The sequence below is a fragment of the Nomascus leucogenys genome, chromosome 14 (assembly GCF_006542625.1).
Source record: "Nomascus leucogenys isolate Asia chromosome 14, Asia_NLE_v1, whole genome shotgun sequence".
Lineage (NCBI taxonomy): Eukaryota > Metazoa > Chordata > Mammalia > Primates > Hylobatidae > Nomascus > Nomascus leucogenys.
This window is the reverse complement of record NC_044394.1, coordinates 85,608,451-85,629,103: the sequence shown is the minus strand read 5'-3', so window position 1 is coordinate 85,629,103 and position 20,653 is coordinate 85,608,451. Positions and strand designations below refer to the sequence as shown.

Below are 20,653 nucleotides of genomic sequence, written 5' to 3'. Positions count from 1 at the left end.
ACTTTCCTGGGAACGTCCCCCGCTTGGTGTTCTGGGGATGGGGATACTGAGGCCAGCTCACTGAGGGCTCAGCTGCCTGCTGGGGGTCCAGGAGCTTGAGCTCCCTTCTCCCCTCAAGGCTCTGTGGGTTTTTGCTAACAGCCTTATTGAGATATAATGCACATCACCAGCAGTTCACCATTTCACGGGCACAGTCCAGTGGTTATGACTGGTTGCAGCTGTGCATCCATCACTCAGGCCGTTTTAGAGCATTTTCCAATCAGCAGTCACTCCTGGGCCCCTGCCCATCAGTCACCGCTGCATTGGCCTCCAGACTCGCTGTTCTGGACATTCTGCGTAGCTGGAATCCCACAGTGTCCGGCCTTTGGTGCCTGGTGGCTCACGTGGCGCAGAGGGTTCTCGGGGCTCATCGTGCCGTAGCCTGCACCAGCCTCCTCCCCTCTTACTGTCAGGGGTCAGCCTTTCTTCCTTTTCATGGCTAAACCATGTTCCATCGTGTGGGTACTGGAGGCTCCATCCTGCTCAGGGCCGGGGCCGTCTCCCTGGCACAGCCGGTACTGCCCTGCGGCTGAGCTCGCTGGGAGCTGGAGATGGTGGCAGGGGTAGCATAGGGCCAGGCAGAGGCAGAGGCTGGGGACTCTCAGAGCCACTCCCCGTCCCTCCTTGCAGGCTGGAGCCAGAAGCCTGAGGCCCCCACACAGTCATTCTGGCCCTGCTGTACCAGCTCCCTGGTTTCCAGGTGCCCTGCATCCCACTGCCAGGCCTCTGCAAGAGGGCCCTGACCACACACCTGGCCTCCGCCTGCCCTCCACATTGCTCTGCCGTGGGCCCCGGGTGGTGGGATTTAATTCCAAGGCTGTGTGTGCGCAGCCAGTTCCTCAAGCCAGTCCTGCACAGGGGTTTTGGAGGACCTTCTCCTTGCTGATGGCTGGTCTGTTTGTTTGCTGCATGTCCTGGCACTTGGGGTCTGTTGGGGGACCATGTTGGTGCCTCAGGGGCCCTGGAGGCAGGTCCCTTCTGTTCTCATGGGGGCTGCAAGCCACCTCCAGTGCCTCAGTGGACCTTGCGTTGACTGGCCCGAGGGTCACCTGATTCGCAGCCACAGGGGGCTGGACCTGGCAGTGACTCGAGGGGCCTCGGCCCTGCCTCAGCACTGTGGCCCATGGTCTGGGCAAGGGGCCGCCAGTGGGTGCCCCAGGCGCTGACTGCGAAACATTTGACAACAGAACTAAGGTGGCTGGTGGCTGGGCTCACCCTGGGGCCCCTTGAGTGCCCTTTCATGGTAAGCCAGGTGACCCAGTTTTGGGAGTAAGCCATAGCACCTGTTTCTCAGGTGGGGGACACCCAACGGCTGCCACAGTCATCACGAAGCCCCCCTCGTCCGCAGGAGGACAGGCCTGGGCAAGGGGAGGGGGAGGGGGTCGTGGCCTTCCAGGCTGTCTGCGTCCTGCTGGGCCAGAACCAGGAGCCCGGCAGGGTCAGGAATGAGGGCAGCATTCCCATCTGTGGCTGCGAGTTGCCGATGCAAATGCCCCCCGCCCCCCAGCACCTGTGAGTGGGTCTGGGCAGGGGCCATGTGGGCGGGGAGGGCAGGCAGGGCCCCGAAGCGCATGGTAGATGGAGGTTGCAGTGGGTGTGAGGTGAGGGTGGCCCAGTGGCCCCCTTGGAAAGGCCTCTGCCACCCGGTACAGAGACGCTTGGCGAGCCTCATCTTCCTGGCCTCCCAGGGCCCCTCCTGGGAGATGTGTGGTGCTGGTCTTTCTTCCCAGGTCCCAGGGGCCCTGCTGTGGCTCCCCAGCCCTGGCTGAGCAGCCTCCTTTCTCCAGAACTTGCAGCTGCTCCTTCCCACTCACCAGGGGACCTGTGGGTGGCCCCAGGCTGGCCTGTCCCCACCTGGGCACAGCCTCAAGGCCCTGGTGTCAGGCTTAGGCGTGGATCCGGCTGTGTCCCTTATGGGTCACGTAGCCACAGCAAGCCCCAGAGCTTCTCTGAGCCTCAGTTTCCCCATTTGTGAGGGGGAATGTCCTGCCTTTCTCCCTCTTCTGAGCACTGACGGGAAGGGCTGTGGGGCCAGGGCAAGCTGATGTCAACCTTCTCACAGTGCCTGCGTGGGGGCTCTCCTGGACCGACCTCCGCCTCTGCTCCTCCCCATCCACCTCCTTCCTCTGTTAACGGGAGACGGGGCTGCAACTCTTAATCACACAGGTGTTTTATTTTTGTGATTTTTCCCAAGTCACCAAGTTCCCTCTAGGGCTAGGTCTCATTTCTCCTGCTCCCACTTGGTCCCAAGCACAAGCTGGTCAGGCAGTGGATAACTAGTAAGTGCTAAGTGATTTCAAAACAACATTTTGGGGTGGGAAATAGAGGGAGCCACACCCCGGTGTGCTTTCTGCTCCTCAGTGGCCTGGAAGGCCAGGAGGCCAGGCCTGGGAGCCGTCAGCATCCCCAGCCCCACATCTGAGTTTGAGGGGGTGGGGCACTTGGTATGTGGCTGTGTATGCCCCCCCAGCTGCGGGGAGGCTGCGGCCACCATCCTGGGGTGAGTCCTGGGGTGAGTGCCGGGCTGTCTGGCTGGGATGTGCTGCTGGCCCCACTGCTCCAGGCCCCTTGCCACCCAGGGCTGTTCCTGCTGGTTCCCATTGCCTTTGCAAACCTGGCCAGCGGGCTCTGTCGGACTTCTACTTTAGGGTGTGGCCGCTGGGGGCCCAGCTTTTGCATGTCCTCTCCACTTCTGAAGAGAGGAAGCACCCTGGGCTGGGGAACTGGGCTGGCTGGCCCCACCTACTCATGTGCAGCCCCGCCCCTCCAGTGTACTCTACCCCGCCCTCATTCATGTGGACCCACCCCCACTTGTGTGGACCCACCTCTTGGTGCAGGAGGCCCCGCCCCTCCAGTGCACCCCACCCCCACTTATGTGGCCCCGCCCCACCCCACCCACCCCACCCCACAGGCCTCCTAGCTGTCCCTCACTCCTAGCTTGCCTTCCAGGGGCTACTGTCCTGGGGCCTAGGATGTCAGCGAGGGTCCTGGTGGTCTCAGGGAAAGAGCCTGTTGGAAGTACTCTTGGGGGAAGTAGAGGCCTCTTCACTGGCCTCTCCATTCCTAAAGCAGTTGGTTGCTTCCCAGCTGTTCTACAGACCAACCAGCCCAGTAGCTGCACCCCACGCTGGGGGCAGCCCGGGGGTGTCTACCCAGAGAGTATAGTTCATGGTGCCACCCTGGAGATCCCTGCCTCGGTCCCTGGACCTGTCTGCCCCCAGCTCTTCCAGCTGCCTCCAGTGTGTGCCCTGTGGGGTCACTGGCGACCGTAGCAGTTGTCCCCTGTCCTGAAGACCCTGAGAGAGGCAGATGTGTCCACACGCCGTTGGGGTGCGGGGCAGGAGTCTGGCCCATTCGGGCTCCTGGGGCTGCTTTCTTGAGCGGGCAGGAGGGGGCAGCTGGACTGCTGGAAGTGGAAGTGACCCCATGGAAGGGTGGCCTGAAGCCAGTGTCAAGCCAGGGGTGTGTGTAGAGAGAAGCAGAGGCCTCCCTGCGGTTCCCAAGCTGCCCCTGCCACAGAGGCCTTTCCCTTGGAGACTCTTTAGTGCCCCCGGGGTCTCTGGCCCTGCATGTCCCTCACCTGGCAGCCTAGAGCTGGCCGGGGCCTGGCCGGTGGTGCAGCCGAGTGGGCAGTACATGTGGGTGGAGGCTGTTTAGGGAGCTCCGTGGGCTGGACGGGCGCCCCCGTCCACAGGGCCCCCCACCTCAGCTGCCACTGATGAAGGGGAGGTGGTGGCTGGTGCCTGACTCTGGTCTTTGGGGGTGTAGTGTGCTGTGTCATTGTCAGATGTGGGTTCCCTTGGCGACCCAAGAGCTGGGTGTCTCGAAGTGATTGCTGGGGTCCCTGGTGGGCTCAGAAACCTGGCGCCAGCTGCACCCCACCTGAGCTGCATGTGTGTGGAGCGCCAGGCTCCTGGGAGCTGTGAGGCTGCCGGGCAGCAAGGCTGGGCCCACGGCACGTGTGAGGGGCAGCTTTATGCTCCAGGGTGCCCATGAGGCCGAGGCCCCCGATGCGCACTGCCAGACTCATCATGTGGCAGTGGCCAGGCCTGCAGCCTGAGCTGAACCAGGGATACACCACACAGGCCCTGGGGGCAGAGGTGGGGCTGCAGGGAGGGGTGGGCTTGAGGTTGGCCAGGCCCTGCCCCAGAGAGGCAGGCAGAGTGGGTTTCTCTGCCTGCCTGCCAGGGTGCCCTTGAGCGGGGCTGGGCCGGGGGGCCTCCCGTTGTTCAGGAACTGCTTGTAATTGAGATGGTGTTTTGGGATTTCCATGAAAAGAAGTAATTTTAGTTATAGGTCAGGGCACTGGAGTTAGGAAGCATTTGGGGCGTTTTGTTAACTAGGACGGGAGAGCTTTATGTAAGGGGGCACGGCCTGGAGCACCGCCCTGGCAGCCTTGGGCAGCGGCACCTTCACTCCCCAGGACTGTGGTCATTGTCACGTTTGCTGGGCCAGATGCTGACAGACGTGCCTATCCGCGTGGAGGGAATATTCTCCACACCACACGAGGCATGGTGGACACACTGGGGCAGAGGACACCTTCTCTGTGGGTTTATCAGTGTGTCTGCCGGGCGTGGTCACAGCCTGGTCCAGCTCCTCCTTAGAACAGCAGGGTGTGGCCGTGTCCACAGGGCCCGGAATGGGGCCGAGAGCAGAGCCCAGCCTGTGCCCACCCCTCGGGGGCAGGGAGCAGGGCCCAGGGGACGTGTCCACATGCCCCATCCTGCATCTTTAACCCAGGGTGGGAGGGGAGTGGCCCACCCACTGCCTGGGCTGGGCTGTGGGCACGAGGACCTGAGTGTGGGGAGGGAGCCCCAGCCCACTGGATGCAACTTGTCCTTCCTAACCCGTGTGCACTGAGGATGGGGCAGCCGAGACCCGAGCAGTGTTGGGGCCTCAAAAGTCGGTGCTCAGGCTGGGAGTGGTGTGGGGCAGGCCAGGCCCCTGCTCAGAATCGCACTGGGCATGGGCTTGACCTGCTGGCCCTGGGACGACCCTGCTCAGCCAGCTCTGGAGGCTTCCTCAACGGCCTGAAACTGCTGCTGCAGAGGGAGGCAGCGCTGCCCTGTCCACTCACCACCTCCTGGGGCTTTTCTGTACAGAGATGCCCGGGGCTACAAGGAGAGCCAGGATTTCTGCTGGGTCACCTTCCCCTGTTCCCTTTCTGAGATGATGGAGGAGGCAGGTGAGGCAGGTGCAGCCCTCGCTGGCCGGTCGTGAGTGAGGAGGGAGAGATGGCCCTGCATTCCTGGGGATACTGCCTCCCAGAGACCATGGGGGCTCTGTGGCACCCGCAGGATCATCGTGGGGGTCCTGGGAAGCGGCACTGGTGCTCTGCTCACTGTAATGCAGGAGGCCAGTGGGGGGCATTGGTGCCCCCAGGATCCCCCCTCCGACTGCCCCCTGTCTCTGGGTGTGCCAGGCCTATAGCCTGGATTGAGGTCTGAGAAAGGGGAGAGATGCGTGCTATTTAAAGGGGTGTATAATTAACACAGCAGAGACAAAGCACCCTCGTTCAGATCTTCAGAGAAGGTAATAGCAGGGCCAGTGATCGCCAGAGTGGAGTCTGGCGACGTGCAGGGGAGGTGAAGCCCATCCTCGTTTTCGCAAAGCTCTTCAGGCCAAAGGCTGTCTGTGGACAGCCCCCCCGTGAGGACAGCCGTGTGGCGCTGTTTCTCTGGAGTAACATCACTGAGGGGTCCTCACCAGGAAAAGCAGGAGCGTGAGGAGCCAGGAGCCACGGAGCCCTCTCAGGCCTTCTGCATCCACAGGGACCCTCAGTGTCCCCGGGGCCGGGGCAGCCAGGGGTCGGGCACTCTGCTTCCCCAAGCCTCAGGGCTGGGCCACTCGGGCATCTTAGCCCCCACTTCTCCTGTATCTGGCCACCCCTTTGCTGGGTCTTGGGGACAGCTTGGTCTGCGGTCCTCCAGCCTGTTTGTGCGTCTAGCCCACCAGTGTGGACAGAAGCAGCCTGCTGTCTCCTGTGCCCGCGGGCATGTGCTCACCAGACTGTCCATCCCAGTACCAAGCTGTGGGTCTGTTGGGACCTGTTGTTCCTGGGCACCCCTTGCCAATCTGCTGAAAGCTCTGGGCCTTTTTCCCAGGAAAATGGGGACCCACAGGGCTCATGGATCCCTGATCCTGCCAAAGTGGCACTGTTCCCTTCCTGAGGATCTTCCTGTAATGCCTTCCTCGGGGAGTGGAATGACCAGCTCTTCCACCTGCCACTGGGGCCAGAGGGTGCGGCTCACCCTCTGCTCAGCCCAGCCCGGGTCTTGCGCAGAGCACGTGTGTTCAGCCTGAGATTTAAGGGTCCTCCCGTCTCCTTAACCACCTGCCACGCCGCCCTCCCTCCTCTGCCTGGGTACTGTGCCCATCAGCCTAGGAGGCCTGGTCAGTGGGTTTTGGAGCAGCCACTGGCTGCAGCCTGCAGGTGGCCAGTGACCATGTGCTACTTGGGGCACCTGATTCTCACCCCACACACCACAGCTGACCGGTCCGCAGCTGCATCCTTTCGAGTAAGTGTTACCCATGGTGACAGCTGAAGGCCAAGAATTACGTTCTCATTCATATGCTGCAGGGGACCTGGGGGCGCCGCATGCAATTTTTAAGGAACGTGGGAAAGCTGCAGCAGCCTTGGCGGATGAGGTAAACCAAAGCCGCCTTGGTTTTTTCTGGAATGCCCCTCCCCCACTCTGAGTCACTGCATGCTGTGGAGAGGAGAGATGTGTTCTGATCACTTTTGTCTTCTCTGATCACGGGGCTGTTCAGCCCAGGGTGACTAAGTGGGAGCGTTTTGTGGGTCTTAAATGCTTTCAGCTGGGTGTTTCCATAGTGCTGTCACCATGGCACCCAGCTAAGCACGCAGCCGGTGGCTCAGCGGCGGGCGGGGACTGGAGGGAGCCAGCCGCTGGGACTGCCTGCCCATGGGGCAGGCTCAGGGCCGTTGTAATGGCCGGCTGCCAGGTTGGAGGTGCAGACCAGACCGTGCTCTGTCCTCTGCACTTTCCACACAGCTCGGATGTGCCCCATATAGGTCATCCCCGTCCAACAGCAGGTCAGAGTTGGCCGGGCCCTGCAGCGCTGGCTGCCACCTCCTCTCCTCCCCGTCCCCGCACCGGCCCCTTGTGTGGTGAAGCTCCTGCCTGGCCTAGATTTCCAGGATCTGCCCTGCACTGTCGTGGCCTCTCTGTATGAGGAGTTAGTGTCCTGGAAAAGGAGGTGAGGAGAGGTAGCTGTCGTTCCTAGACAGAGTGGCAGCCGCATGTCACGCGCTGACTCAGGCTCCGCCATAGCTGGATGCTCATGTGGGGGCTCCGAGGCAGGAGGTGTCAGCTCCTCCTGTCCCTCAGGATGTCCCTCGGGAGCTGTCTTGCAGCTCTGGGAACATCGCTCCTCCCTGTCCCCAGGATTTGGAGGGGCCCCGCCAGAGCACCGTGCAGCCGTACTTTCTGTCTCTCCCCCGACTTCCCGTGGGTTTCTCTTGTGACCTGTGTGCCACTCCCAGCCATTTACGGGGCTCCTTTGAGTAAGTGGAAGCCTTAAAAATAAAACACCAACTCTCTCTCCGGCCAGGGAGGCTGCCGTACCCGGCTAATGAGGCCAGTGGCCCTGGCTGTACTCTCCCCCGGGGGACCGAGCATGAGCGTGAGAAAGTACTGTAGCCTGGAAACCCAGAAACCGCCTGTAGGGTGGGCAGCCGGAGCGGCTCCTGGGGCCTCAGTTTGGAAGGTGCCGTTCTCAGGGTGAGGAGACCCAGGGGGCCCTGCAGCCTAGTTTACGCTGCTGTCCTGGGGTGACCGCTCCAAGCAGCACCTTCTCTTCCCCCGAGTCCTGTTTAGACAGCAACCCGCGTGGAGGCCGTGGCTCTGGGCAGCCCCCCGGGCCTGCCTTCTCTCAGTGCCTCAGTTTCTTTTGCCGGGCGTCGGATCTCCTGCTGAGTGCTCTCTGGCCCTGAGCTCTCTGCCCACCATGCTCTCTGGGCCGGCCACCGCTAGAAAAGTCCCCAGGGAGGGCACAGAATCCTCATGATGGGGTGCGTTGGGAGTTTCTCCATGGAACCTCACATATATTCCTGAGGCTGCCCCACTTAAGGGGTTCTGGGCATCAAATAGCTCTCCTGTGCATGAGGTCGGGGTCCAAAGCAGGCATCTCCATCACAGGCCACTCAGAACCTGGAGGCGCACTCCAGCCCTGGCATTCCCTGGAGGAGCGGGCAGGACCCTGCAGGCAGCCTTGGAACAGGCCTGGGTGTTGCTCTGAGTGGTGTTGCAGGGGCATGGGTGGGTGCTCATCTCCAGGCCCCTCTGTGCACAAGCCCACCTGTTTCACGGAGCCCGCCCTCCCCACCCAGTCCCTTTGATCTTGAAGGTCGGGAAAAGAGTCCAGCAGCCAGGCTGAGGCTGGAGCACAGCAGGCTCAGGTGTCCTCCTCCATGGCTGCAGCGTGGCGTCCTGGCCACGGCCATCATGCCCTACCCAGGCCCCAGGGTACCCCCGAATCTGGCTGCCCCACTCCGCCCCTTCCTGGAGAAGGAGCTTCAGAGGTTACTGGAGGTTCTTGGGAGCAGGAGCAGGAGCAGGAAGCCCTGGTAGGTGCATGTTGCGTAACCAGAGGAAAAGTACTTCGTGCGCCAGCTGTGGAGGAGGAGGAGAAAGTGGAGGAGGAGGAGGAGGAGAAAGTGGAGGAGGAGGAGGAGGAGAAAGCGGAGGAGGAGGAGGAGAAAGCGGAGGAGGAGGAGGAGAAAGCGGAGGAGGAGGAGGAGAAAGCGGAGGAGGAGGAGGAGAAAGCGGAGGAGGAGGAGGAGAAAGCGGAGGAGGAGGAGGAGAAAGCGGAGGAGGAGGAGGAGAAAGCGGAGGAGGAGGAGGAGAAAGCGGAGGAGGAGGAGGAGAAAGCGGAGGAGGAGGAGAAAGCGGAGGAGGAGGAGAAAGCGGAGGAGGAGGAAAGCGGAGGAGGAGGAGAAAGCGGAGGAGGAGGAGGAGAAAGCGGAGGAGGAGGAGAAAGCGGAGGAGGAGGAGAAAGCGGAGGAGGAGGAGAAAGCGGAGGAGGAGGAGAAAGCGGAGGAGGAGGAGGAGGAGGAGGAGAAAGCGGAGGAGGAGGAGGAGAAAGCGGAGGAGGAGAAAGCGGAGGAGGAGAAAGCGGAGGAGGAGGAGGAGAAGGAGAAAGGAGAGGAGGGGTTGGCGGCAGAGGCCTCAGCGTGGAGCAGAGCTTGCTGGAAAGTCTGCTTAAGGCTGCCTTGCAGGGCCTCTCACCTGTGATCAAACTTCTCACTTCCCAAATGCCATCTCAGGTCCCCTTTGGGTGACCCTGTGGCCAGGCCCTGCAGCACCTCTGGAGGGTCAAGGCCTATTGGGGATAGGAGTAGCAAGCCCATTGTTTTGAGGGGCAGGTGGGGTTTAGTGTGGGAAAGCAAGGTGAGCTGCAAGGGCCAGGGGAGCTCCAGGCTCCGTGTTGGGGGATGTGGCTGGGCAGGCTCTGGTCTTGGGGACAGCATGGTCTGCTCACACTGGCCAGCAGGCAGAGCCGGTGGTAGCGCTGGGACTGACCCACACCCACCAGGCTGGTTCTCACCCCTGTAGTGGAGGCTTGCGGGGGTAGGCAGCGAGGGAACAGGCTGCTCTGCTCCCCTCCCCGCCACCCACCCGGCCCGGCGCTGCCCACCCACACTGAGTCAGAGCTGTAGGCGGGGCGGCCGAGAGGCTGAGTCAGGCGGGGGAGGCCGCCCCCTTGCGGAGGCCGCATCTTCTTAAGAGCCGATTCTGAACTGACCACTCCTTGACGGGCGATCCTGGTGGACAGGGGGTCTGAGTCCTGCTGTGGAGGGTCTGCCTTAGGCCGGTAGGGGCTCAGCCGAAGGCAGGTAGGCACAGGAGGAGAGGTGAGACAGAGGAGAGCTGGGAAGACCTTCCTGGCAGAGGAGAAGCTGGCTCCCTGCTAAAGCAGCTAGCCCCCTGCGGCCACCCAGGAGGGGCCTGGGGGTGTCCCTGGGGACAGGGTCTGTGCCTTGGGTGCTCCTCCCTCGCCCTCACCAGCCACCCACAGCCTCAGCGTTTTGGGACGGAAAGTTTCCAGCCTACAAAACCAGAGAGTGCTTGACATCCAGGGTCCCAGTCGAGCCCTCCCACTGTCGGGCTGGGGTTCTGGAATCGGGAACCCCGGGTGCCGGGTGTCATCTGTGCCATAGGGCTGTGGTGTCACGCGCTGCCCCAGACCTCAGGCACATGATCCGCCAGCTGGGGTCATGGAGGGGCCGGCGGGGGATGGGGAGGCATGCTTCTCCCGGAGGGACAGAGGCAGAGAGCCCTGGGGTTTGGGCCTGTCACTTCCACGCACAGCCCTGTTGGCCAGGTGAGTCATACAGCAAGCCCTGTACCCATGGGCGGGCTGGGAGGCGCCTCTGCCCAGGATGGGAGCACGGTCCGGGGCCTGGGAGGCAGCGGCCGCCCTCAGCTTCTTCCCCACTCTCTCCCCCAAACTCCCCCTCTCCAGTTTCCTCCTGAGGCTCACGTTGGAGAGGCCTGGGCTCAGCTATCGTCTCTTGGTCTGGTTTTGCTTGCACTACTTCTTTTAAAGAGTTTTTTAAATTGTGATAAAATACACGTAACTAATACAGTTGACCACGGTAACTATTTTTAAGTGCACAGTTCAGCGGCATTAGTGCATTCATGTGGTTGTGCGATCATCACCATCCATCTCCAGAACTTTCCATCTTCCCAAACTGAAGCTCTGGTACCCCCCGTCCTGGTGTGTTCAGAATCAGTAGCTGGATCTGGAGGTTCTATCAGGTTGAGACTCAGTTTTCCTTTTGGAGAAATCATTTTGGCTGGTGGAGTTTCTGTCGTTTTGGCTGGAACCCTTTCTGGGAGGACTGTGTGTCCACCAAGAAGCACAGAGTGGCCAAGACCTGACAGCCACCATGGTGAGAGCCAGGGCCACAGCTGCAAGGGCTGCAGAGGGGCTGACCGCCGGGTCAGGGTGGGGACCGCCTGTTGGCTGCCCCTGGTTCTAGGGTCTGACTTGACTACCTGTCTTTCCTGTGCCCAAGAGCACCTGCCAGGGCTGAGGGGGTTTCCAAAGCTTCCGCGTTTGTCCGGGATGCATTCTCCGTGTCCCCCTATCCAACGGGGACACCCAGGTGGGCACTCGAGCAGCTCCAAGGTGGAAGGGCAGCAATCAGGCCCACTCCTCATTCCTGGTTCTGTGCTGGCCCCTCACCTGGGCACACCCTGTTCCGAAAGGCGTGGCCTGTGGATCTGACCTTGCTGTCCCCGTGGACGCTGGTCTTGCTTTCTGGGCTCCTAGTCTCCGTTCAGTGACCTCTTGTCTGATCCTCCCCGTGAACTTACTTCCTTCTCACGTTCTCCCTTGGTGTGCACTCATCCAGAAACCGGTCGGCTAGATGTCTTAGCGTCCTGCTCCTGGTCATTCAGAGCCCAAGCCGGGTGGGAGAGGAGATGACATGCACCTGGAGTCCCCTCTGCAGGAGAGGGCTTCGCTGGGGTCCTTGGCCAGTGTCCTCGACTCCAGCTCTCCTGCCTTTCATGCTGGGGCTGAGATGGCTGAGATGGAGGGGCCCTGGAGGCAGAGGCACACGTGAGAGTTCTCCAGGCAATAGGGGAAGACCAAGAAGCTGTCCTGGGGCCCATGGAGCTGGGGTGTATCCACACCCAGGCTTCTGTGCCTTGGCCACAGGGAGGTGCACACGACCCCACCCCACAGCGGGAGCCCTGAGGAGATGAGGCCGGCCCCCTGCCAGAGCATCCCGCTGGAGGCAGCACCCTCCACTCACCAAGAGTGGTCCTGGGGCAGTGAAGCCTTCCGGGGATGTGGCCATCGGGCGTCTCCTGAGTGGTCCCAGGGCAGCTGAAGCCTCCTGGGGGCGCGGTTGTCTCCTGAGTGGCCACAGATGCTGTTTTGTTTCCAGCTGCTCTGCACGAATGAGACATGTCCTTTGACTGAGTCCGTGGGGCTTCCCCAAACCGGTCCTGACAGGCGTCCTTCCGCCGCTGGCTGAGCCTTTCTCCCTTTCCCTCCACAGTACATCGACGCCATCAGCAACAAGCAGGGCGAGCTGGAGAATTACGTGTCCGATGGCTACAAGACCGCACTGACAGAGGAGCGCAGGCGTTTCTGCTTCCTGGTGGAGAAGCAGTGCGCCGTGGCCAAGAACTCCGCGGCCTACCACTCCAAGGTGAGGCAGCTGGGGGCTGCGCTGTGCCGGCGCTGGGCCTCGCTGGCAGAGATGACCCAGGCCCCTGCCCCAGCCCCAGCCCCGTGAACACACCGGGGCAGTGTCCAGGCTCGAACTCTCGTTTATTTCGGGTTTTCTTGGGGATGAAGTTCTAGGAGAATTACCAGGTCACAGGGTGCAGGCATTTTGAAGACTCGCATTAGAAATTGCCACCTGCAACCAGGGAGAGTCTGATGGGCTTTCAAGGCCTTCTAGAACATTCTTCTAGAATGTTCTTGGCTCTTCTGCCACAGCCATGTCCTGGGGAGGTGCAGGCTGACGCCAGGCAGGGGATGGTCATGCTCCGTGCTGGGTGCAGGAGTCCCGGTGGGGCGCCTGGTGGGTGGCCTCTGTGTCTTCACTTGCTCCTCCTGTGGCCCCTCTATCCACAGTCCTGGGGTACAGCCTCTGGTCTCATGGCTGTGCTCGCCCGAGGTGCTGAGGACTCCCAGCCCCAAGCCTGGGTCCCCAGCCCCCCAAGACCACTGTGCCACTGGGCCCCTAGGCCACCCAGGACAACCGTGACACCGGTCCTAGGTCCAGCAGCTGCCACAGCTCGGCTGTCCTACGTGGACCTGCCACCCCTCACCCAACCCGAACCTGCCCTATCTCTTTGCTTCCTGGGCAGCCAGGGACCCTGCCTGGCTCTCAGGTAGCCCCCCAGTCCCTCCCACGCTGCTCCAGAGGGGCCTCCCTGGGACTCACACCTGGTCACAGGGTCCTCCCCTGGCTCCCAGGCTCTTGGTGACCTGCGCCTCTACCACCTCTGCCTGCACCCCTGAGCCACTGGGGTCCCAGGTGGGGCCTTGGGTGGTGGCCACATGCTGCTGCCCTCGTGACCTCTGAGAGACCCCTCTGCCCGTCGTCTGTTGAGGGCCCCTCCTTGGGCCGGTAGACTCTTGGCCCTGTGTTTCCCGCTAGGCGCCCCCCGGCACAGGCCTGCGGCCCTGTGTTCCCGGCATCCCCAGCCTGGTCGTTCCTTGTCGGGGAATCCCGCCCTGGGATCCGCCATGTCCCAGGACCAAGCCTGGCCCTGCTGAAGCAGGAGCGAGCTCCTCAGGGATGGGCTGCAGCAGCCCCCTCCACGGATGTCCTGAGCCCCCATGTGAGCTCGCTGGAGCTAGCTCCTAGGAGGCTGACTTAGCCCCCAGAGCAGGCAAGGCCCAGAGGCCAGACTCCCCACAGGGAACAGGCAGGGCCAGCAGGCCCCTGTTCACCCATAGTCCAGGAGTAGGAGTTGGGATGGGGTCAGATGTGTCCCCTGGAACATTCTGGAACATTTCAAGAGTTTAGAAGATGTAGTTCAGGAGCCAAGCCCACCGGGGAGGACCTGGTCATGTCTTTCTAAAATGAAGAGTCCCAGGAATCCATGGGTTATACCTTGACATTTGTTCCCCCCACCCACCACACTCATGTATGTGTGTGTGCGTGCGCACACACACACACACACACACACACGTGATATGGAACCAGTGCTCCAGTCCTCACAGCCTGGGGACAGCCAGGAGACAAGTGCTCTTCCCTCCCTGGAGAGGCCCCTCCTGCCGGCCTGGGCCTGCTGGGCGCTGTGGGCAGGTGCAGGCAAGGACAGCAGCAGCACCTGTGACCCCTGGAGGCAACCTCGCCACTGGAGGACTCACAGGTGACAGGCTGTGCTGCCCTAGCTGCCAGGCAGGGAGCGCTGTGGAGCACAGGCCTCCCACCTGCTAGACCCAGGACAGTGACGGGCATCTTCGCCCTCTGGCGGGGGCCAGGCCCCGTGACAGGGCCAGGGAGCAAGAGCGGGGCTGTCAGTGGCTGGGGTGCTGCCTGCAGGGGTGGAGGGCGGGGAAGCTGGGCTGCTTGCCACAGGTGCCGTTGTCTCCCAGGAGGGGTTGCAGGATGTGCCTGTGCGGTGGCAACAGCTGAGGTCCTGGGCTCGTGGGCCCCCGGGCGTGTGTGGAAGAGGCCCGTGTCCCACAGACCCACTTGGACAAGCCTCTGGGCTGGGGGCCTGGGTGTGAGGGCAGCCTCCTCCCAGGGCAGTTCGTAGTAGCTCCCCGGTGCTTGGGTTTGGGCCTCCCTTGGGGCTCTCAGGGTGGGGGTGTGACGCTGGCTTGTGGCCGCTGCGTCAGGGCCGTGCTATTGTGAGGTCGGTGTCCCCCGGCCATCTCCCCTAGTCCTGGTCCCTGCTGGCCTCTCCGCGCCACCCAAGACTCACTCCTCTACCACTGATCTAAGTCAGGGCTCGGCAGACGTTCTAAATGGCCACAAAGTTTGTGCTTTTGGCTCTGTGGGCCATGCAGTTTCCAGCTCTGTTACTGCAAATGTGAGGGCAGCCAGGAATGAATGATTCACAAATAGATGCACAGCTGTGTTCCAATAAAACTTTGTTTACAAAACAGGCGGCCAGCCCTCGGGCTGTGGTTTGCTGACCCCTGGTCTAAGCCAGCAGCAGAGGGGTGGGGGTGACGTGGGGAGGACTTGCTCAAAAGGGCTGTCGTCCTTCTGGGCACCCTCCGTGGTCCCCAACGTGGGTGCCCAGCCACGTGTAGAAGGGAACGGGGATGAGTGGGGGGAGCAGTGAAAGCCGGAGAAGGCCCCCAGAGGTGCCAGAGACACAGCAGTTCTGGCCCATGGCTTAAGGGTCTGGGGGTCCCGGGAATCCAGGCCCTGCAGCCTGCTTAGGCCAAGTGGCCAGGAGGGGCAGGGGCTACTTCATTAGCTCCCAGGACCTAGGCGTGGCTGGCCCCCAATCCCAGCACCTTTCTCCATGCCTGTGGCTTCCTCCTCCTCTGTCCCCGCTGTGCTCAGCTGGTCTGTGCCCAGCAGGCCGCAGAGTATGCCCGAGGGAGAGCAGGCTTTTGGGCCCAAGGGCAGTGGATGGAGCAGTGTGCCTCAGTATATCTGACGGGGCTGCCTTCCTGCCCTCAGCAGCCAGGCCTGACCCCCATTGGGCAGCACTGCCCTCTCCCCCGGCCACCCAGGACGCTTTCCTAGCACTTTGGGGTTTGCTCACCGGCGTTTCACCTTGTGCACCCCTGTCCATTCCTCCTTCCTCCAGGCCCTGATGGGCCCCACCGGGGTTGGGCCTGGGTTTGCTCTCATCCCTGGAGGTCCCCCGACTGCACGGCTTGTGGTCGCATCCCAGGCCCCTTTCCAGCAGCCCTTTCTGTGGGTTGGGGTCAGAGGCTCATGGGTGGCCTGTCTCTCTGAGAGGCACTGCCTGGTGAAGGGCAGCCTCCAGTCCCAGTGGGTGCTCAGGGAGGGCCCTCAGGGCTGTGCCCGGCTCCAGGAGCTTGAGCCAGCTATGACCCCTCCCTTCCTGCTTCCTCCACTTCAGGGCAAGGAACTGCTGGCGCAGAAGCTGCCGCTGTGGCAACAGGCCTGTGCCGACCCCAGCAAGATCCCGGAGCGCGCCGTGCAGCTGATGCAGCAGGTGGCCAGCAATGGCGCCACCCTCCCTAGCACCCTGTCGGCCTCCAAGTCCAACCTGGTCATTTCGGACCCCATTCCGGGGGCCAAGCCCCTGCCGGTGCCCCCTGAGCTGGCACCGTTTGTGGGGGTGAGTCTGGCCTCTGGAAAGCTTCACGGGTGTGGGTGGGAGGGCAGCTTGTTGTCAGGGTGGGGGGCGGCCAGGGTGCAGAGCCCAAGGGCCCCTGCTAAGGGGGTGGAGGGTTTTGTTTCCCCCTGGCCTTGCCCGGGGTGGGCTCCAGCAACAGCCTGCTCTGCCCCCTTCCCTGCAGCGGATGTCTGCCCAGGAGAGCACACCCATCATGAACGGCGTCGCAGGCCCAGACAGCGAGGACTACAGCCCGTGGGCTGACCGCAAGGCTGCCCAGCCCAAATCCCTGTCTCCTCCGCAGTCTCAGAGCAAGCTCAGTGACTCCTACTCCAACACACTCCCCGTGCGCAAGAGCGTGACCCCAAAAAACAGCTATGCCACCAGTAAGGGCTCCGCTGGGGTGTTGGGCTGGGGTCCCTGGACGTGCCTCCCCAGACCCTACAGTCATGTCACACCCCTGAATAGGGGCCTGGGAGACCCTGAGGCTCACAAGTGTGTGACCATGTGTGCCTACATGCATGTGGTACACACGTGTGCCTGCCCAGCATCCAGCTCCCTCCTGTCAAGCCTCTGGTGCTCAGTGGGGGCATGAGTGGGGTACAGGGTTAGGCCCATGCAGGCGGGAGCCACTTGGGAGCAGGCAGCTGCTGCTCCAGGGAGCTTAGCCCACTTGCCCACCTGGGGTGCAGGCGGCTGTGCTCTCAGCACCTCAACCAGGCTCCCTGGGCTTTGCTGCCCTGCCAGCCGGGGGCAGTCCCCTTACCTGTCCCTTGTCCCAGCAGCCGAGAACAAGACTCTGCCTCGCTCGAGCTCCATGGCGGCCGGCCTGGAGCGCAACGGCCGCATGCGGGTGAAGGCCATCTTCTCCCACGCTGCCGGGGACAACAGCACTCTTCTGAGCTTCAAGGAGGGCGACCTCATTACCCTGCTGGTGCCTGAGGCCCGCGACGGCTGGCACTACGGAGAGAGCGAGAAGACCAAGATGTGAGTGTCCCTCGGGGGTGGGCTCCAGGCAGCCGCTGCCTGCAGCAAGTGTGTGGGGCAGCGACATTCAGATGCACTGGGACCTTGTGTTTAGACTGACTGTGCAGGCTGCGGGTCCTCGCCGTAGAAGACCTGGGCAGTGAGAGCAAGCGTGACCTGGGGTCTTTGCCACCAACAGGCGTCTTCTCCCCTGGCAGGGATCTTCACCCCAACCACGTCCCTGCAGGGGTCTTCCCCTACAGGGGGGGTCTCCCCCCACGGCAGGGGTCTCCCCCAATGGCAGGGATCTCTCCCCACGGCAGGGGTCTCCCCCAATGGCAGGGGTCGTTCCCTACGGCTGGGGTCTCCCCCCCATGGTGGTTGTCTTCCCCGTGGCTGGGATCTCCCCCCCATGGTGGTTGTCTCCCCCCACGGCAGGGTCTCCCCCAATGGCAGGGGTCGTTCCCTACGGCTGGGGTCTCCCCCCCATGGTGGTTGTCTTCCCCCGTGGCTGGGATCTCCCCCCCATGGTGGTTGTCTCCCCCCACGGCAGGGATCTCCCCCAATGGCAGGGGTCTCCCCCCACGGCAGGGGTCTTTCCCCACAGTCTAGTGACCTCCTTGCTCCATCACCTCCCTGTGCCACTCAGATTGGCGCAGGGTGGTGTCCCACACGTGTACACACTCAGCACGTCCAGCCGAAGCCCTGTGGTGGGCGTCATTTCCCACAGTTCGCAGGTGCAGAGCAGGGCTTGGCCATCCTGGGACCGCAGGCTTTCTGTGGCTTTCAACTCTGCCACATGCCAGATGGGCTCTCCCAGTTTGGAGTTCTAGAAGTCACCTATGGAGTCAGATGGGCCACACCTCCCCAGTTTACTGAATGCTGTTGCAGAGAGGCTGGGCCAGGGTGCCACCCTTGCTGGACCTGGGGGCTGCGTTCCCAGGGCCGTGTTTGTGCGGGTGTGTCTCTTGGCAAGATGGGAAAGGCCCTGACATTTGTGCCTTCCTAAGCTTGGCCTTGCAGCCACCACTCTGGGGAGGGGGCCGAGGGCAGGGGGTCTCCCAGGAGGCTGCTCCATCTTTCTTCCAGTGGCCACTCCAATCTGGGTGCCATCCGTGGCTTAGCATGGCACTGGGGCTGTGAGGCAGGAGCAACTGCTCTGCCTGGGCTCTGAGGCCTTGCAATTAGGTCTGGTGGGGCCGGCAGCTCCCACCAGGTTGAGGACAGCCCGGTCCACCTTGCCCTTGAGGCTGAGCACACAGTGGGAGCGGGCTGCAGTCTTGGTCTCTCTGGAGCACTGTCTGTTCCTCCAGAGACAGCCTCGCAGCCATGTTGGGGAGCTAGAGGGACTTGTGCTTCGATGGTGGTTGATGGGGGATGGGGAGCCTCTGGGCTGAGCGTGGCTCTTACCTGGGGCCTCTCTTCCAGGCGGGGCTGGTTTCCCTTCTCCTACACCCGGGTCTTGGACAGCGACGGCAGTGACAGGCTGCACATGAGGTGAGCGCTGGGCCCAACGGGAGTGTAAGATCCCAGCTTGGGAGAGGGGCTGTGATGACACCAGGTCCCTGGGCTTGGATTGCTCGACTGGGCTTCCGGCTCCTTGTCTGCTACCGCAGGGCCATCCCCAGTGGCCCTGAGAGCTGGACACTTGAGGCCTTCAGGGTGGAGGCATGGTGGTGCCCTGTGCGGTGGGGCCCGAGAGCCCTGGGGACACCAGTGCAGGCAGCAGGTGCTATGGGGGCAGCCCCTGGGGGCCAGGTGTGCAAGGACCTGGCTGTCCCAGGTCCTCCAGCTTCTCCCAGACTTCAGAGAATCGCAGCTGAAAGCGGGGTACATGGCTACTGGGAGGGTCGGGGGTTGCTGTGGCAGCCCAGCCCCTCTGGAGTCCTCCCGGTTCAGCTTCAAGTCAGGAGGAGGGAGGGAGGCCAGACTGGCCCGGCCCATGGTCCCCAGGGCTGCAGCCTTGGCCTGAGAGCAGCCTCCCCGCATGTGGCGTGGGGTAGGTGAGGGTGGGCAGTCCAGGGAGCCACAGGGTTGTGGGGTGTTGGGGGCGTCTGGCCTGCTGGACCGCCTCTGAGTCCTTGTCCCTACAGCCTGCAGCAAGGGAAGAGCAGCAGCACGGGCAACCTCCTGGACAAGGACGACCTGGCCATCCCGCCCCCCGATTACGGCGCCGCCTCCCGGGCCTTCCCCGCCCAGACGGCCAGCGGCTTCAAGCAGAGGCCCTACAGTGTGGCCGTGCCCGCCTTCTCCCAGGTCAGTGGGCGGGGCTGGGGCTGGGAGGGGCCCGCAGGTGGAACAGTGGGCTCAGCCTGCAGTCCCACGTTGGAGCCTCCGCTGAGGGGCCAGGTGCCTGGGGGTCTGGGTCTCTTTGGACAGGCCTAGGGTGAAGGCTGCATGATTTGGGAATGTGTACACACTCCTGCTTCAACCACAGGCTGCCCGCCTCGCCCCAGCAGGCTCCCTGTGTCAGCACGCTGGGGCTGGGGGCAGCCCAAGGGGGCAGCGTCTGGGCTGGGAATTGGCTGGCCTCGACGTGGGCCTGGACACCGCCGCCTTCTGGGAGAGCCAGGGCCTCAGGATCTCTTCCGTGAGAACCACGGGGCTCCCTCAGTCACATCCATGCGATGGGAGTGCTTGCTGCTCAGCCTGGCATGTGGCTGACCCTTCCAGTCAGTGTGACCCTGGATTTGGGCCATCTGGTGCCGGGAGGCCAGAGATGGAGGATCAGGGCCTGGGTCCTAGGCCCCGTGTGGGTCCTCGGAAGCCCGGGATCATGGCGGTCCTGGTGTCTAGGCTGGGGCAGGGTGTGAGTGTGCATCGCAACTTGCCGGGTGCCAGCCCGCGCCATCCAGGGAGGTTCCTGGGGTTGGAGGGTTGGAGACTCCTGTCTGTCTGGGGCTCCTCAGCCGGAGGTCCAGTTTGTGGGATGTTGGCCGGGCTAGCAGCTTTGTTCCCGGGGCTGGTCTCCAGGGCTGGGCCTCAGGCAGTGGGTAGAGAGAAAAAGAGAACCCACCTTTTTCCAAGATAACATGTAGCCTGGGTGACTACTCAGTTATTGATCCACAAGTGAGGGGCCCCCAGATTGACAGCCTGAGCTGAGGCCGCAGGAGGTGACCTGGAGAGGTTTGGGCTCTGGGCCACAGGTGTTCCACAGGTCAGCCTCTGGGGTGGGTTCAGTGCTGGGAGAGCCAAGGAGGGGTCTGCACCTGTCCTAGGCCCTGGGCCAGGCCATGCTGGCAGATAAAGGGCACAGCCAGCCCCAGCGCCACACCTGGGCGCTCCTCCCAGGCAGTGTCACCCTCCCAGGGGGCCGGGATGGTACATGTGACAAGTTTCCAGGAAACTGCAGCTGGGGTCGGGGTCTGGGCCTGGGTCCCACGAGCCAGACGGGAGGGGTCCCAGGGGGCCCGCCCAGGCATGGGTGAGGTGCTGCAGGTGCCCTGGGGGCGGGCAGGGGGGGGTGTCAGGTCTTGCATCTGTTTGGGAGTGTGCAACAAGCACACAAATTCAGGTGGCAGCTGGCTGGAGGACGTATCCCCATTAACTTGGGCAGTCATTACCACTGGGACCAGGGCTCTAGGCAGGTCTCTGAGTGCTGCGGCCAGGAGATGGGGAGCCTTCCAAAAGAACACGGTTTGAACCCTGCCCAGGCAGGATCACCATCTGTGGGTGTGTACAGGCACTGGGTGGGGGTGACCACAGGCCCCGTCACCCGGCCTGACATGTTTCCACCTCTGCCCCCAGGGCCTGGATGACTATGGAGCACGGTCCATGAGCAGGTAAGGGGCTTTCAGACCTGTCTTTGGGACCGTGGGTGGGTGTGAAGAGGCCGGGTGGGGCAGGTCCCTCTCCTAGGACCTGGGGCCACCTCTTCT

The 20,653-nt window shown here is 62.8% G+C and overlaps 1 protein-coding gene across 4 annotated transcripts in view; it reads left to right on the top strand.

Annotated features, from left to right (window-relative positions):
* BAIAP2 (BAR/IMD domain containing adaptor protein 2) overlaps nt 1–20,653 on the top strand; it is an 80,883-nt gene that overhangs the window by 52,373 nt on the left and 7,857 nt on the right. For all 4 annotated transcript variants that reach the window (XM_030828283.1, XM_030828281.1, XM_030828282.1 and 1 more), the window contains exons 7-13: nt 12,077–12,229; nt 15,591–15,812; nt 15,994–16,195; nt 16,595–16,796; nt 18,204–18,272; nt 18,869–19,031; nt 20,523–20,557. In XM_030828283.1, the coding sequence (XP_030684143.1) occupies nt 12,077–12,229; nt 15,591–15,812; nt 15,994–16,195; nt 16,595–16,796; nt 18,204–18,272; nt 18,869–19,031; nt 20,523–20,557 (1,046 nt within the window). The remainder of the gene's footprint in view (nt 1–12,076; nt 12,230–15,590; nt 15,813–15,993; nt 16,196–16,594; nt 16,797–18,203; nt 18,273–18,868; nt 19,032–20,522; nt 20,558–20,653) is intronic.